Source organism: Mobula hypostoma, chromosome 6 (assembly GCF_963921235.1).
Source record: "Mobula hypostoma chromosome 6, sMobHyp1.1, whole genome shotgun sequence".
Lineage (NCBI taxonomy): Eukaryota > Metazoa > Chordata > Chondrichthyes > Myliobatiformes > Myliobatidae > Mobula > Mobula hypostoma.
Window position 1 is genome coordinate 6497632 of NC_086102.1, and position 18546 is coordinate 6516177.

General features: G+C 44.6%; 1 protein-coding gene across 9 annotated transcripts in view; it reads left to right on the plus strand.

The window, feature by feature from the left end:
- The window catches only part of robo2 (roundabout, axon guidance receptor, homolog 2 (Drosophila)), a 1315623-nt gene that overhangs the window by 1149279 nt on the left and 147798 nt on the right, over nt 1-18546 (plus strand). For all 9 annotated transcript variants that reach the window (XM_063050228.1, XM_063050229.1, XM_063050235.1 and 6 more), the window contains 3 exons: nt 486-654; nt 3365-3531; nt 10054-10175. In XM_063050228.1, the coding sequence (XP_062906298.1) occupies nt 486-654; nt 3365-3531; nt 10054-10175 (458 nt within the window). The remainder of the gene's footprint in view (nt 1-485; nt 655-3364; nt 3532-10053; nt 10176-18546) is intronic.

The window sequence follows — 18546 nt, forward strand, 5'->3', positions numbered from 1 at the left end:
ATGAATTATATGTTGCTCTTCCATCTTGAGTTTGGCTCTTTGTGGCAGTAGAAGAGGCTGTAGACAGACATGTCGGAGTGAGAAAGGGCAGTAGAATTGAAATGGGTTAGGGTTAGGGATAATTTCAGAACAGATTAGAGCTGCCAATGAACCCTGCATCCATGAGCAAACAGTGAAATATCAGTGGATGATCAGTAGGTTAAGTGTTGGTGAAGGTCAGAGGATAACGGGAAGGGTGTGGCAGGGTCAGAGGTTAACTTCCAGGTTGATGGACAATCAGGCTGAGATAAATTCTGTAGAATACATGATGATGAGAAGTCATGGTTAAACTACAGGTCACTGGTGGGTCAAGGGTTGTGGTTGCTGGTCAGATAAATGTTGGATGTTGTCCTTCGTGGATCAGGGGTCTCAAGATAATGGACACAGAAGGAGATCAAATTCCGATTTTTTTTCTTCTCTACCTCTCCCTCTCGCTGTCTCTACAGAGTCAGGGCCATCGACGGTCAATGTTAAAACGGATGCGGATGCTCTTCCGGGATCACCCTCCAAGCCCCAGGTTGCGGATGTCACAAGGAGCAGCGTCACCCTCACCTGGTTGCCGGGGAAACACACCGGGTCTTCACCTGTCACGTCGTACATCATTGAAGCCTTCAGGTATACCAGCACCTTTTGCAAAGATGTTACCAGGACTTTGAAGTCAATGTTTTAGGGAGATATTGGACAGGTTAGGATGTCTTTCCTTGGAGTGTGGGGAGCTCAGCAGCGACCTTATAAATGTTGAAACGATCTTTAAAGATTACTTACCTAAGCCCATCATCCCTACTGGGCCATTGGCTGCCACCAGCAGCTCACCGGAGTCCTCTACCCTGGACTAGACTTTCAGAGATCCTTTCTCTCCCAGGGATGAGGTGTTTGAAGCTTCTGTTGGCATTTCTCTATCTCTGGGTTTTTATGGGATGGGGTTGCTAGTCCCATGTCCAACCCTCCTCCTTTCACAGCTGGACTTAAAGTTAATCTTTAAAGATTATATTAGCTTTATTTGCGACATGTACATTAAAACAACAAAACATACAGTGAAGTGCATCAATCGCGTCTATGATCAATACAGTCCAAGGACTGTGCCAGACAGCATGCGAGTGTTGCCTCACTTCCAGTGCCATCATAGCGTGCTCCTCAGCTCCCTAACCCTAACCTGTACACCTTTGGAATGTGGGAGGAAACTGGAGCACACGGAGGAAACCTACGCAGTCATGAGAAGGATGTACAAACACCTTATTGACAGTGATCACTGGCACTGTAATCCATTGCAGTAATTGCTACACTACCATGCTGTCCCAATCATGAGCAGCGTAGATCAGGAGGATGGTCAAGGTCTATTTTCCAGGGTAGGGGAGTCTAAACCTGAATGGGGGGGCACGGGTTTAAGGTGAGAGGGGAAAGATCTAAAAGGAACATGTTGCCAGAGGTAGTAGTAGAGGAGGGGATAAATAAAACACTTAAAAGACATCGAGACTGGTACGTGGATTTCATAGATTTTCATAGAGCAATACAGCACACAAAACAGGCCCTTCGGCCTATCTGGTCCATGCCAGACAAAATTGCGATCTACGGCAGTCTCATTTGCCCACGTTTGGCCCATATGCCTCTGAAACTTTCCTCTGAACCTGTCCTAATACCTTTTAAAATTTAGAGGGATGAGGCCCAAATGCAGGCAAATAGGACTGGCTGGGTCAGCATGGAATGGTTGGGTTGAAAGGCCTGTTTCCATTGTGTTAGGCTCCTTGATTCCCAAGCCAAAGCATTCCATGGGCCCAGTCTCCTTCTGCAAATACAGTTCCGATTCTATGCCTCTTACATCTTCAATGGCATTTCAACTCGACAATCCATTAATGCTGTTTCTCCGAATGAAGAGGAACAGTTTTCTCCGTTAACTCTATCAAAATTCCGCATAATTTAAGAAAAATCTCAATAAATCTCTCAGCGAGCTCTTTTCCAATGGAAAGTCTTGCCTCATTCATTCTATCAGTGTCTGTATGATTAAATAGAACGTCAGGTTTTGATCCATTACATGATCCATTCACGATAAATGACCTCGAGTTTGGAGGCAGGGAGGATGCAGTCTATAGTGTAAAACTTTCTCAAGTGAGAGACTGTGATGAGGGATTCACATAGGACAGAAGGATGCCATTCAACCCATCAAGTCCATACTGGCTGCTGGAGTGTTCACCGGTTCTGTTCCCCGCTCTTTCCCCACTATGGACTCACTTTCCATGACTCTTTATCTCATTTTCTTGATATTTATTGCTTATTAATTTATTATTATGTTTTTTCTCTTTTGTATTTGCACATTTCATTGTCTTTTATATTTGGTTGTCCGTCTTGTTGGGTGCTGTCCTTGATTGATTCTGTTGAGTTTCTTGGATTTATTGAGTATGCCCACAAGAAAATGAATCTCAGAGATGTATATGGCAACATATAAGTATTTTGATAATAAATTGACATTGAACTTTGAACACATTCTGACCTAATCCCCTTCTGAAAGCCCTGGAGAATTCTGTCTCCAGTGTCCCTACAGGTTGTGAGTTCCAGATCTTTGCCATTCCTCGATAAGTTCTTCCTCAGACCTGCTACATCTGGAGCACCCAAAGCTGAGGTGGTGACCTGAGAGAAGTTATGGTCTCTCTATGAGAAACATAAATAGACCACAAGACAAAGGAGCAGGATTAAATCATTTGGCCCATTGAGTCTGCTCCACCATTCCATCATGGCTGGTTGATCATCCCTCTTAACCCCATTCTCCTGCCTCTCCCCATAACCTTTAATGCTCTTACTAATCAAGTACCTATCAAACGCTACTTTAAATATACCCAATGACTTGGCCTCTACAGCCAAGTGTGGCAATAACTTCCACAGATTCACCACCATCTGGTCAAATAAATTACGCTTCATCTCTGTTCTAAACAGACATTCTGCTATTCTGAGGCTGTGCTCTCCGGTCCTTAAAGTCTCCCACGATTGGAAGCATCCTCTCCATGTTCACTCTATATAGGCCTTTCAAAATTCAGTTGTTTTCAATGAGCTCCCTCTCATTCTTCTCGACTCCATTGAGTACAGCCCAGAGCCATCAAGTACTCCAGATATTGCCTTTGCCTTCCTTACCGTAGACTTGTATTTGCCTTCCTTACTACTAGGAAGGGATGGAGCTGGGTGGGACGTGGGAGGGGCGAGTGTCACCTGTGACGAACAGGAAGCTGATCCATCAGGGATGAGGGGAGAGGAACGTGCTGGAGGGTGGGAAGGAGGGGAAGGTGGAACTCCAAAGCAGCGCTGAAGTAACAAGCGTTTTCGACATTTCTCCCTTCAGCCAATCTGTGAGCAACAGTTGGCAAACAGTGGCAGACCGGGTGAAGAACACTTTGTTCACTGTCCGGGGCCTGAGGCCAAACACTATCTACCTCTTCATGGTGCGTGCCGTCAATGCGCAGGGAGTCAGTGATCCCAGCCAGATGTCCGACCCCGTCCGCACTCAAGGTAAGCGTTCTCCTGTCAGACGGGAACTGCAATTGGAACTGGTTTACCATTGTCACATGTTCTGAGATATGGAGGAAAGTTTGTCTTGCATACTGTTCATACAGATCAAATCATTGCACAGTGAACTGAGGTAGCATAAGGTACAGCAATAACAAAGCAGAATAAAGTGTAACAGCTACAGAGAAAATGAAGTGCAGGTAGATTTACTCCTGAAGCCTTCCCCATGAGTGGGTATGGCCACAAGGCAGCAGAGGTTTGAGATCAGAGTTTTCCTTCTCCTAGATGAGCTGCCAACCACGGCTGATGAGTCCCATTTGCCTGAAGGGACTGGTTTTAAGGCACCAGTAACCCATCTTTGCTCCTTCACCTGTCAGTAGAAACGACTCCACTGGGCTTAGTAGCTAAGTCACACATAAGACCATAAGATATTGGAGCAGAAGTCTGCTCTGCCATTCAATCACAGGCTGATCCAATTCTTCCAGTCATCCCCACTCCCCTGCCTTCCCCCCATACCCTTTGATGCCCTGGCTAATCAAGAACCTGTCTATCTCTGCTTTAAATGCACCCAGTGACTTGGCCTCCACAGCTGCTCATGGCCACAAATTCCACTGATTTACCACCCTCTGACTAAAGTAATTTCTGCAATGAAGGCCCGGAGCTGGACTTGGATGTTAGAGGCTATTTGAGGTGCAGACCATTGGGAGTGTTTAATAGATAGTAGGAGCTGATCCTCATTACACCCCCACCCCCGGCTGTAACAACCATTGCCCTCATTACCCTTCCCATCTATATACCTGAGCATGGACCCAGATGTGACCTTCCATCGCATCCACTCCCCTCATGATTTTATATATCGCCCTAAGTTCATCCCTCATTCTCCTACACACTGGGAAAAAGAGCCCCAGTCTACCCTGCCTCTCCTTTCAGCTCTAGTCCGCCAGTTCCAGTGATATCCTTGTGGACCCTTTCTAGCTGCATGCCATCTTTCCTACAGCTGGGTGGCCAAGCTGTGCACAGTAATCTCAGTGTGGTCTCACCAACATCTTGCACAGCAGCAGTATGACATCACTGCCCTTGTGCTCAGGTGCCCTGGCTGATGAAGGCAAATATATCTTATTCCTGGTTCACCATACTGTCCATCTGTGTCATCAGATTCAGAGAACTCTGTACCTGTATGCATAGGTCTCTCTGTTCTACAGTACTCCCCTGGCGATTAGCAGTCACTGTGTCAATGTCCTGACCTGCTTTCCCTGTCCAGACTGAACCAACCTTTCGAGAGAGAAAACAGTACAGCATAGAAAAAAATCACGGGGTTGTGGGGGGTGGGGGGAAGTCAAACGACTTCCTTCTCCTTCACTATGTCCCTAAAAATTAAAGAAAAAGGTGAGCTTTGTTTGTCACCAGTATATCAAAACGTTGAAACATACAGTGAAATGTGTTGTTTGCGTCAGCGATCAACAGAATAACAGGATTCTACTGGGGGCAGCCCGCAAGTGTGCGGCAGCACAGCTTACTAACCCATATGTGTTTGGACTGTGGGAGGAAACCGGAGCACCTGGAGGAAACCCACACGGTCATAGGGAGAACGTACAGAGTCCTTACAGGCAGCAGAGGGAATGGAACCCCAGTCGTGATAGCGGGCATTGTTAAGTGTTCCACTAACAGCCGTGCAACCGTGCCACCCACTAGTACTAGTGGGCTAGAATTAGTACAATAGGCTAAGTGGTCTTCTGCTCTCCTATTAGTTTTTCTGGGATTGCCATCAGCTTGTGCGGACTCAAGGCCTCCCCCGCAGCCCACACTCAGACTTCTGAGGGGCTGGCATTTACACGACAGCTCCAATCAGATCAGTGTGGCCGCACTGATCTACACCTTGGAGACCCAGGGGCAGGCGCCGGTGTCAACAAAATGTCACCCAGCGTGATTGGATTTGGACTGTCGGCAAACAGAGAGTGAACACTTTCCAAATCGAAATTAGAAGTGAAAGGGTCTCAAGTGAATCCCTTCCAATTACCAGTGTCCAAACTGAGCTTTAATTGGACGTGCCATTTTGTCTCTCTATCTACAAGGGCAGCTGCTCTCCAGTGCTTTCCTTGTCTGTCAAGTTGCAGATTAGATGGGAAGACACAGGCTGGTTACTTGACAGTCGATACACTATCTGGTAGTTCAGGTTGTTGGGGGTGGGTGAGCACTTGTCCGAGTGCTCATAGGTTAAGGGTGAAAGGTGAAGTATTGAAGGGAAACTGAAGGCGATCTTCTTCAATGAGGCTAGTGTGAGTGTGGAATGAGCTGCCAGCAGAAATGGTGGATACGAGTTCAATTGCAACATTTTAGGGAAGTTTGGATAAGGACGTTGATGGGAGGAATACGGGTGACTGCGGTGCAGGTGCAGGTCGATAGAACTAGGCAGAATAAGTTTGGCATGGACTAGACATGTGGTGTAGTCCTCTGTGACTCTATAAGTCTAGAGACCATGTCTTTTTATAAGCATATGTTGAATGAGTAAGAGTTTTTCTCTTTGGAGCAAAGAAGGATGAGAGGTGACTTGATAGAGGTATACAAGAGATGTTAATCGAGTGGACAGCCAGAGACTTTTTCCCAGGCTAGAAATGATCAATATCAGGTGGCATAATTTTAGGGTGATTGGACAAAAATACAGGCAAGATGTCAGAAGTGTTATTTTACAGAGTGGTGAGTACATGGGAACAGAATAGTCAACAGTCTGAGTCAAAACCCTGCATCAGGAGTCGAAATATCACGAGCTCTTCTCCCCCCACAGATGCTGCTCGACCTGCTGAGTTCCTCCAGCAGATTGTGTGTTGCTCCAGATTCCAGAATCTACCATCTCTTGTGTCTCCTCTGAAGAATATGCCCTTTTGTACTCCGATCTGTGAGGATGTGGTCACAATGAATGCCAAAGAGAGAGGGGATGGGAACTAGGATGACAGAGCGGAGAATGAGCCAGCAGTAGACGATGGGTGTAATATGGATGTAAGGAAGGAATGATTGGGTACAAATGCAAACAGAGCAAATAGTTAATAATAGTTAATTGGTAATAGTGTACCGCCCAGGCAAAATTTAAAACAGCAAAGAATGCAAGACTGAAGATGATGCTTTAAATGCACGTAGCATTTGGAATAAGCTGGATGAACTCATGGAGCAACGAGAGATTGGTCGGTATGATGTTGTGGGCATCACTGAGTTGTGGCTGAAATAAGGCCATAGTTGGGAGCTTAACATCGAAGGATATACTTTGCATCAAAAGGACAGACAGGAAGGCATAGGCGATGGTGTGGCTCTATTGGTAAGAGCTGGAACTGCATCTTTGGAAAAAGGTGACATAGGACCAGAGATTGTTGAATCTTTGTGGGTGGAGTTAAGAAATTATAAGGGTAAAAAAAACATTATGGGAATCATATATAACCCTCTAACTAGGATCCAAGATGTGGGGTTGAGATTGCAAAGGGAGCTGAAAAAGTCATGTAATAAGGGTAATGACACAATTGTAATGGGGGAACTTCAATATGCAAGGGAATTAGGACAATCAGGTTGGTGTCGGATCACAGGAGAGAGAATTTGTTGAATGCCTACAAGATGGCTTTTTAGATCAACTTGTGCTTGAGCCTACTCAGGGAAAGGCTATCTTAGATTGGGTGTTGTGTAATAATCCTGATCTTATTGGGGAGCTTAATGTAAAGGTACCCTTAGGAGGCAATGATCACAATATGAATGAATTCGTACTGCATTTTGAGAGAGAGAAGCATAACTCACATGTATTAGTATCACAATAAAATAAAGGGAATTACAGAGGCATGAGAGAGGAGCTTGCCCAGGTGAATTGGAGGAGGACATTGGCAGGGATGGCGGCAGAGCAGAGATGGCTGAAGTTTCTGGGAATAGTTCACAAGGCCCAGGGTAGATATGTCCCACAAAGGAAGAAGTTGTCAAATGACAGGGATAGGCAACTGAGGCCGACAAAGGAAGTTAAGGACTGTATAAAAGCCAAGGAAAGGGCATATAAGGTAATGAAATTGAATAGGAAGTTGGATGATTGGGAAGCTTTTAAAATCCAATAAAAGGCAACTTAAAAAGCTATAAGAAGGGAAAAGATGAAATATGAGGCCAGACTAGTCAATAATATAAAGCAGATACCAAAAGATTTTCCAGTTATATAAAGAGTAAAAGGGAAGTGAGAGCTGATATTGGACCACTGGAAAATGAATAGGGTGACATACTAATGGGGGACAAAGAAATGGCAGATGAATTTAATAGGTACTTTGTATCTGCCTTCACTGTGGAAGACACTAGCAGTGTGCCAGAGGTCTGTGAGGGTCAGGGAGCAGAAGTGAGTGCCATTGCTATTAAAAAGGAAAAAGTGCTAGGCAAACTGAAAGATCTTAAGGTGGATAGGTCACCTGAACCAGATGGACTACATCCCAGAGTCCTGAGAGAGGTTGCTGAGGAGATAACAGATGCATTAGTCATGATCTTTCAAGAATCACTTGATTCTGGCATGGTCCCAGAGGACTGGAAGATCGTAAATGTCACTCCACTCTTGAAGAAAGAAGGAAGGCAAAAGAAAATGCCAGTTTGCCTAACCTCCATGTTTGGGAAAGTGTTGGTGTCTAATATTAAGGATGAGGTTTCGGGTATTTGGAGACTAATGATAAAATAAGTCAAAGTCAGCATGGTTTCTGTAAAAGGAAATCATGCCTGACAAATCTATTAGAGTCCTTCAGTGAAGTAACAAGTAGGGTGGGCAAAGAAGTGGCAGTGCAAACTCATTTACTTGGATTTTCAGAAGGTGTTGATAAGGTGCCACACATGAGGCTGCTTTACAAGATAAAATCGTATGGTGTTACAGGAAAGATACTGGCATGGATAGCAGAGTGGCTGACAGGCAGGAGGCAGCGAGTGGGAATAAAGTGGGCCTTTTCTGATTGACTGCCAGGGTCTAGTGATGTTCCTCAGGGGTCAGTATTGGGACTGCTACTTTCACATTGTTTGTCAATGATTTAGATAGGGTCTCGGCCTGAAATGTCGACTGTGCTTCTTCCTATGGATGCTGCCTGGCCTGCTGCGTTCCACCAGCATTTTGTGTGCGTTGCTTGAATTTCCAGCATCTGCAGATTACTTTGTGTTTGCGTTGGATAATGGAATTGATGACTTTGTGGCAAAGTTTGCAGATGATACGAAAATAGGTGGAGGGGTAGGTAATGCTGAGGAAGCAATGCGATTGCAGCAAGACTTAGACAAAATGGAAGAATGGCAAAAAAGGGAAAGATTGAAAACAGTGTTGGGAAATGTATGATAATGCATTTTGGTAAAAGGAACAATAGTGCAGATTATTTTCTAAATAGGGAGAAGGTTCAAACATCAGAGGTGCAGATAGACTTAGAAGTCCTCGTGCAAGACTCCCAGGAGGTTAATTTACAGGTTGAGTCTGTGATAAAGAAGGCAGAAGCAATGTTGGCATTTATTTCAAGGAGAATCAAATATAAAAGTAAGGAGATAATGCTGAGGCTTTGTAAGACAATAGTCAGGCGTATTGTCAACAGTTTTGGACCCTATATCTCAGAAAGGATGTGTTGTCATTGGAGAGAGTCCAGAGGAGGCTCAGAAGGATGATTCCAGGAATGAAGGGGTTAACATATGAGGAGCGTTTGGCAACTTTGGGCCTGTACTCACTGGAATTTAGAAGAATGCGAGGGGGGGGCGGAGTGGTAGAATCTCATTGAAGCCTACCAAACGTTGAAAGGCCTAGATAAAGTGGATGTGGAGAGGACGTTTCCTCTGGTGGAGATATCCAGAACTAGAGGGCACAGCCTCAAAACTGAGGGGCAACCTTTTAGAACAGAGGTGAGGAGGAATCTTTTTAGCCAGAGAGTAGTGTATCTGTGGAGTACTCTGCCACAAACTGCAGTGGAGGCCAAATCCATGGGTATATTTAAGATGGAAATTGATAATTTCCTGATTGGTTGGGGCATGAAAGAATATGGCTAGCAGGCAGGTGTATGGGGTAGAGTGGGATCTGGGATCAGCCATGATGGAATGGTGGAGCAGACTTTGGCCGAATAGCCTAATTTTGCTCCCATGTCTTGTGTTCTTCTGAACTTAAAATTCCCCAATAGATTATCTCTACCACCATGCCAGGCAGGACATTCCAAACACCCACCATCTCATTGTAAAAAACTTGCCCTTCACATCTCCTTTGAAATTACCCCCTCTCACCTTAAATGCACGCCCTCTGGCATTAGACATTTCAATCCTGGGAAAGAGGTACTGTCTGTCTACTCTATATATTGTTTTCATATTTTTAAACCTCTAACTGATCTCATCTCAGTCTCCGCCACTCCGGAGAAAACAATCCAGGCCTCTGGTTATGACACATGCCCTCTAATCCAGGCAACATCCCCTCTGATGTCCTCATTGATTTGTTTTGTTGCAAATGACATTTCACTGTGTACGACAAATAAAGTTAAACGTTGATCTTTTTATTGGTCTCTTGCTGTGTCCTCTCAGATATCAGTCCCCCGGCACAAGGCGTGGATCACAGGCAGGTGCAACGGGAGCTTGGCGACGTCATCATACGGCTGCACAATCCACTAGTCCTGACACCGTCTAGTATCCAAATCACCTGGGCAGTAAGTACAACCTCGTTCTTCCATCAGTGATCAGTGCTACACTGTAAGTAGCACCCAGAGATCGGGCTTCCAGATATTGCCAGTGTTCTAGAACACGAGAGGTTCTGCAGATGTTGGAAATCCAGAGCAACACACTCAGAATGTTTGAGATACTCAGCAGGTCAGGCAGCATCTACAGAGGGACAGATACAGTTTGGTCCAAGACTCTTTATCAGGACTGGAAAGAAGGGAAGAAATAGCCAGAATAAGGTGGTGGTGGTGGGTGGGGGGTGGGTGTGGGTGTATAAGCTTTAATTCATTCACAAGTTTGGTTTTACCATAAAACCAGGGCGAACCAAAAGGATCAGACCAGTTACGCTCACAGATCTCGATTTTGCAGATGACATAGTCCTGCTCTCTGACCGGATGGAGGAAGCACAGCAGCTACCGACAAAAGTGGAAATTGAGTGCAATAAAGTTGGACTTCACCTATAGGCTAAAAAGACAGAGTACATGGCGTTTAACTGCGACGAAGGTACTCTAAAGACCGTAAAGAATGATACCATTAAGAAAGTCTTTGACTACAAGTACCTGGGGTCAAGAATGATGAGTTCGGAAAAGGACATAAAGATACGGAAGGCGCTGGCGTGGAGGGCTATGAACAACATGAAGGAAATCTGGAAGTCGAACCTGACCAGAGGGCTTAAAAAGAGGATTTTCATAGCAGTCATAGAGTCCATTCTCACGTACGGATGCGAGACGTGGACACTCACCAAGACGATGCGAAAGTCTTTAGATGGCTGTTATACACGAATGCTCCGGATGGCTCTTGATGTGAGTTGGCAACAGCACATGACGAACGTCATGTTCTCCACTAAAATCGAGGCAAGAAGACTGCAACTAGCGGGACACTGTCTACGCCACCCCAACCTACCTGCCACCCTCGTCATCATATGGGAGCCCAAGCACGGAAGGATGAAGCCTGGGTGCCCTCCCAAGACTATGGTCAACACGCTCCTATAAGACAGCAACACGGCTAATGTAGATGAACTGAACACACTGATGAGGGAGAGGGAGAAGTGGAGAGTCTGTCATCGTGCCCGACGCCGGCCCCCTAGGCCTGAGTCGACGTAGTAGTAGTAGTAGCATTCACAAGTCCTGATGAATTGTCTCACCCCAAAACATCAACTGCTTATTCTTCTCTTATCCCCTGCCCTGACCTGCTGAGTTCCTCCAGCATTTTGTGAGTATTGCTCAAGATTTGCAGCGTCTGCAGAATCTCTTGTGTTAATGGTTTCCTCCTTAGTTCCACCCCAAATCTTCTTTGAAGCTTGAGCCTATTCCCCCTAGTTCAAGTCTCAATTGCCAGTGGAAGCAACTTTCCCTCACTTATCTTAACTACTACTCTCATAATTTTAGATATTTTGATATGAGCCCCTCTCATTCTTAAGAATTACAGCAACTCGATCTCTCCCTAGAGGCCAACACCAATATTCCCTCCAAGGTGTGCGTGTGTGTGCGCGTGCGCACATTTTGCTACTAGCGCACAAAAGAATTTAAACTGCACACCAAAGGTTGTTACCCTCTACCTTGTTGGCATGTTCAGTATATTTCACGATCGTACACAATCACATTTCCTTTTCCGGTTTCTGATGTGGACAGTGTTGATAATGTAGAATTTGTGATGATTTGTCTGCAGATTTTAGAACTGGCTTATTTTTGTTGATTCACTGTGTCAAATTGTGAAGAAGCAAAGGGTGTGTAGCGCAAAAGAACTGCTGGTTATTTTAAAGTAGAGTGGCTCAATGAAACAGTGGAAACTGCTACATAGAAAGCTCATGAGGTCAGGAATGTGCAGCTATGAGAAATATTTACGCATAATACAGAAACTGGTGTTACCTGCATGTATTGTCAGATGCAAAAGTTGTTGACGAATTTGCAAGTGGGAAGAAATGGAGTGATATTTGTAAACTTGACTTTTTAAATCGTCATTTAGCAAGCCAATCACATATGGGCAGTGTGCAAAAGCTCTGGCGAGAAAATCCTTCAATACCCACTACAGGCCCTCTCCGTATGCTTTGCTAGAGTGCAGATGAAAAGGAGTGAAAATGATCAAACCCAGAGGAGATCAAAGTTCTTATTGACAGTTATTTTATCTCTTTTAAACTATGAATAACAAACTGGACTTAGTAGTTTATTATCCCTGGAATAGCTTCTGGTTTACTTCCACTTATAAATTCAATGTGCACATGTTGGCATAGGGCAAAAAAATTCACAGCCCAAGATTTTTGCGCACAAATTAGAGGGAACATTGGCCAACACTCCTTACTTCCAGAATCAACCCGGTGAACCACCTCCCACACTAATATATCTTCCCTCAAGGAAGGAAATCAGAACTGCATGCTGTTCTCCAGAGAGATATCAAGGAAAATTTAATATAGTTTTCACAATTACAGAGTAAATAAGAAGAAACTTAATCTTTTAAAAGGAGGGCCAATAACCAGGATCAGAATCAAAATCAGGATTAATGTCAGTTTTAATTAGAAATTAGTCGAGAAATTTGTTATTTTGCAGCAGCAGTACAGAGCAATGCATAAAATTACTATCATTTCAATAAGTGGAAGTGGTAGGTGATGGTTCGATTTCAACATTAAAGAGAAATTTCGATAGGTACATGGATGAGAGGATATGGAGGGCTAAGGACTGAGCAAGTCAATGGGACAAGGCAGATTAATGTTTCTGTGCTGTAATATTCTATGACTATGAAAAAAAATAAATTATTTTTCTCATTTAGCTTATATTTTATTTAGAGATTCAACATGGTAACCTGCCCTTCAGGCCCAACAAGCCCACACCCCCAATTACACTCATGTGACCAACTAGCCTCCTAACCCCGTACATCTTTGGAATGTGGGAGGAAACTGGAATGCCTGGAGGAAACCCACATGGTAACGGGGAGAATGTACAAACCCTTTACAGACAGTGGCGGGAATTGAACCTGGGCTACTGGGTTATGCTAACTGCTACACTACCGTGATGACGGGTAAACAAATAAGTAGTGCAAAAACAGTGCAAAAGAGTGCAAAAATAGTGAGCTAGTGTTCATTGTCCATTCAGAAATCTGATTTTGGAAGAGGACTGATGAGTCAGCAGGGTGATAGATAGGACAATCTTTTTTGTGTACTACATTGTCATCCAGAACACATTGACCAAACAGCTGATGAAAATAAGTACACTGGGAGCATACAAGGGGAACTGGCGATAACTTTACTATTCACAGTGCTGTGAGGTGAAGGGGGGGTGTGGGTGTGGGGGAGAGCGAGACTAATTGGTCAGTTCTTTCAAGGCACCGGTGCAAGCACAATAGAACCAAGTGACCCTATTCAGCACCACCATTTTACGATTTTGGGAGCACTCAACTTCTGGTGATTCAGGTTAAAATGAGGTCATGTCATCCCTGAATGAAAACAGCTGCTGCTCGGACTGGAATTGTTGGCTAAAGTTACAGCCCTATAAAACCTCGTGGCACACTAGGAGACCTTTCAGAAGCTCCTTGAAAGAATTATCCAATTAGTCCCACTCCATCTGGCCTTTTCTCATACAACGGTAAATATTTCCTTTCTAAGTACTTATCCGATTCCCTCTTGAAGATCTTTCCAGTCCTTGTTTAAGTGCAGTGCTCAGATTTGGCACACTAATCCAAACCAGTGATTTATAAAGATTTTATTTTAATCTCCTTGATTTTTTGTTATGTGTACTTGTTTACAAACCCATAACTGCTGTCAGTTTGGCAGACAACCGTCCTGCAATTTTCTTGGAAACACTCCAGAGGCTTGGACCAATGATCTTGAAAAAACCCACTCTGACTGCATGGAAATTAAAATGTTGTTACTTATGGTGACGAGCGGATGTTTCCTTTCATGAGGGAGTCTAGGACCAGTGGGCACAGCCTCAGAATAGAAGGTCATCACTTCAGAACCAAGATGAGGAGGAATTTCTTTAGCCAGAGGGGTGATGAATCTGTGGAATCCATTGCCCTGGGTGGCGGTGGAGGCCAAGTCATTGGGTTTATTTAAAGTGGAGGCTGATAGGTTCTTGATTAGTCAGGGCATCAGAGGAGGGAGAAGAATGGGGTTGAGAGGATTATAAACCGGCCATGATAGAATGGTAGAGTAGACTCAATGGGGCAAATGGCCTAATTCTTCTCCTCTGCCTCATGGTCTTATATATTCTGGAATTCAGATTCAGAGTCAGTTATAAAACCATAAGATATAGGAGCAGAATTAGATGTGTCGTATGTACACCGGAACATAGAGTGAAATGTTTTATTTGTATTGAGCCATCACAAACTAGCGAGGACCTAAGGATGGCCCACAAGTGTTGTCAAACATTCTGGTGCACAGAGCATTCCCACCTTGTTCACATCTGGTGACCGTGGAACACTGCACAACTCTTGTCTGATTCACCAACGTCCTTAGTGGAAAGGCATTTAACATTCATACCAGGTCTATGCCTATACTGAATGACCCAGAGTGAAATGTAAGGTCTCACTGAACGAGCTAACTGTATCAAACTCCTACCAGTCATTTGATGGATTGTATTAAGTACTAAATAAGACCATATGACCACAAGACATTGGAGCAGAATTAGGCTATTCTGCCCATTGAGCCATTTTATCATGGTTGATTTAATCTCCCATTCAACTGCAATCTCCTGCTTTTACTCGTAACCTTTGACACCGTTACCACTCAAGAACCAGTCAACCTCCGCTTTAAATATACTTAATGACTTGACCTCCACAGCCACCTGCGGCAATAAATTCCACAACTTTACCACCCTCTGGACAAAGAAATTCCTCCTCAACTCTGTTCTAAATGGACGTCCCTCAATTTCAAGGATGTGCTCTCAGGTCCTAGACTCTACCATTACAGGAAACATCTTCACATCCACTCTGTCTGGGCCTTTCAATATTTGATAGGTTTCAATGAAACCCTCCCCCAGTGCTTCTAAACTCCAGCGAGTACAGACCCAGAGCCATCAAATGCCCCTGGTGCGTTAATCCTTTCATTCTTGTGAACCGTCTCTGGAGCCTCTCCAGTGCCAGCACATTCTCTCTTCACCCAAGACTGCTCGCAATACTCCAAATGATGCTCACGTCACTACCAAGAGAGAAAAATATCACCTTCATCAACATGTTGGAGTCACATGAGGTGATGTTGGGCCTTCTAATGGAGTATCATGGACAGTGTCGGTTGCCCTATCATAGGAAACATGTTATAAAGCTAAAAAGAGTGCATACGAGATTTGGATGTTATCAGATCTTGGGGCCCGAATCACAAAGAGAAGTTGGGTAGGGAAGAACCATTGGAGTCTGAGGGTGATCACTTCTCCCACCCACTCACCTTCCCCATCAGCTGGCTTCACCTATCTCCTGCCGGCTTATGTTCCATTTCCACACCCCACCTTATTATGACTTCTTCCCCTTCCTTTCCAGTCCTGATGAAAGATCTTGGCCCAAAACATCAACTGTTCATTCATTTCCATTAATGTTGCCTGGCCTGCTAAGTTCCTCCAGCATTTTGTGTGTGTTACTCTGGATTTCCACCATCTGCAAAATCTCTTAGAAACATAGAAACCTACAGCACAGTACAGGCCCTTTAGCCCACAAAGCTGTGCCAAACATGTCCTTACCTGAGAAACTACCTAGGGTTACCCATAGCCCTCTATTTTTCTGAGCTCCGTATGCCTGTCCAGGAGTCTCTCAAAAAGACCCTATCATATCCGCCTCCACCACCGTCACCAGCAGCCCATTCCACGCACTCATCACTCTCTGTGTAAAAAACTTACCCCTGACATCTCCTCTGTACCTACTTCTAAGCACCTTAAAACTGCGTCCTCTTGTGCAAGCCATTTCAGCCCTGGGAAAAAGCCTCTGACTATCCACATGATCAATGCTTCTCATTATCTTATACACCTCTATCAGGTCACCTCTCATCCTCTGTCGCTCCAAGGAAAAAAGGCTGAGTTCACTCAACCTATTCTCGTAAGGCATACTCCCCAATCCAGGCAACATCCTTGTAAATCTCCTCTGCACCTTTTCTATGGTTTCCACATTCTTTCTGTAGTGAGGCTACCAGAACTGAGCACAGTACTCCAAGTGGGGTCTGACCAGGGTCCTATATAGCTGCAACATTACCTCTCGGCTCCTAAACTCAATCCCACAATTGATGAAGGCCAGTACACCGTACGCTTTCTGAACCACAGAATCAACCAGCGCAGCAACTTTGAGTGTCCTATGGACTCAGACCCCAAGATCCTTCTGATCCTCCACACTGCCAAGAGTCTTACCATTAATACTATATTCTATCATCATATCTGACCTACCGAAATGAACCACTTGCATTTATCTGGGTTGAACTCCATCTGCCACTTCTCAGCCCATTTTTGCATCCTATCAATATCCCGCTGTAACCTCTGATAGCCCTCCACACTATCCACAACACCTCCAACCTTTGTGTCATCAGCAAATTTAATCCATTCCTCCACTTCTTCATCCAGGTCATTTATAAAAATCACAAAGAGTAGGGGTCCCAGAACAGATCCCTGAGGCACACCACTGGTGACTGACCTCCATGCAGAATATGACTCGTCTACCACCTCTCTTTGCCTTCTGTGGGCAAGCCAGTTCTGGATCCACAAAGCAATTTCCCCTTGGATCCCATGCCTCCTTACTTTCTCAATAAGCCTTGCATGGGGTACCTTATCAAATAACTTGCTGAAATCCATATACACTACATCTACTGCTCTTCCTTCATCAATGTGTTTAGTCACATCCTCAAAAAATTCAATCAGGCTCGTAAGGCACGACCTGCCCTTGACAAAGCCATGCTGACTATTCCTAATCATATTATGCCTCTCCAAATGTTCATAAATCCTGCCCCTCAGGATCTTCTCCATCAACTTACCAACCACTGAAGTAAGACTCACTGGCCTATAATTTCCTGGGCTATCTCTACTTCCTTTTTTGAATAATGGAACAACATCCACAACCCTCCAATCGTCTGGAACCTCTCCTGTCCCCACTGATGGTGCAAAGGTCATTGCCAGAGGCTCAGCAATCTCCTCCCTCGCCTCCCACAGTAGCCTTGGGTACATCTCATCCGCTCCCGGTGACTTATCCAACTTGATGCTTTCCAAAAGCTCCAGCTCATCCTCTTTCTTAATATCCGCATGCTCAAGCTTTTCAGTCCGCTGTAAGTCAGCCCTACAATCGCCAAGATCCTTTTCCATAGTGAATACTGAAGCAAAGTATTCATTAAGTACCTCTGCTATTTCCTCTGGTTCCATACACACTTTCCCACTGTCACACTTGATTGGTCCTATTCTCTCAAATCTTATCCTCTTGCTCTTCACATACTTGTAGAATGGGGTTTGGGGTTTTCCTTAACCCTGTCTGCCAAGGCCTTCGCATGGCCCCTTCTGGCTCTCCTAATTTTGTTCTTGAGCTCCTTCCTGCTAGCCTTATAATCTACTAGATCTCTATCATTACCTCGCTTTTTGAGCTTTTCATGAGCTCTTCTTTTCTTCTTGACTAAGAGTTACAACAGCCTTTGTACACCACAGTTCCTGTACCCTACCATCCTTCCCCTGTCTCATTTGAACTTACCTGTGCAGAACTCCACATAAATATCCCCTGAACATTTGCCACATTTCTTGCATACGTTTCCCTGAGAACTTCTGTTTCCAATTTATGCTTCTTATGCTTCCAATTTCCTGCCTGATAGCCTCATATTTCCCCTTACTCCAATTAAACAATTTCCTAACTTGTTTGTTCCTATCCCTCTCCAATGCTATTGTAAAGGAGATAGAGTTGTGATCACTATCTCCAAAATGCTCTCCTACTGAGAGATCTGACACCTGACCAGGTTCATTTCCCAATACTAGATCAAGTACAGCCTCTCCTCTTGTAGGCTTATCTACATATTGTGTCAAGAAGCCTTCTTGAACACACCTAACAAACTCCACCCCATCAAAAATCCCTCGCTCTAGGAACATGCCAAACAATATTTGGGCAATTAAAATCGCCCACCACGACAACCCTGTTATTATTACACCTTTGCAGAATCTGTCTCCCTATCTGCTCCTCGATCTCCCTGTTACTATTGAGTGGTCTATAAAAAACACCCAGTAGAGTTATTGACCCCTTCCTGTACCTAACCTCCACCCACAGAGACTCCATAGACAATCCTTCCATCGCTTCCTCCTTTTCTACAGCTGTGACACTATCTCTGATCAACAGTGCCACACCCCCACCTCTTTTGCCTCCCTCCCTGTCCTTTCTGAAACATCTAAAGCCTGGCACTCGAAGTAATCATTCCTGCTCCTGAGCCAT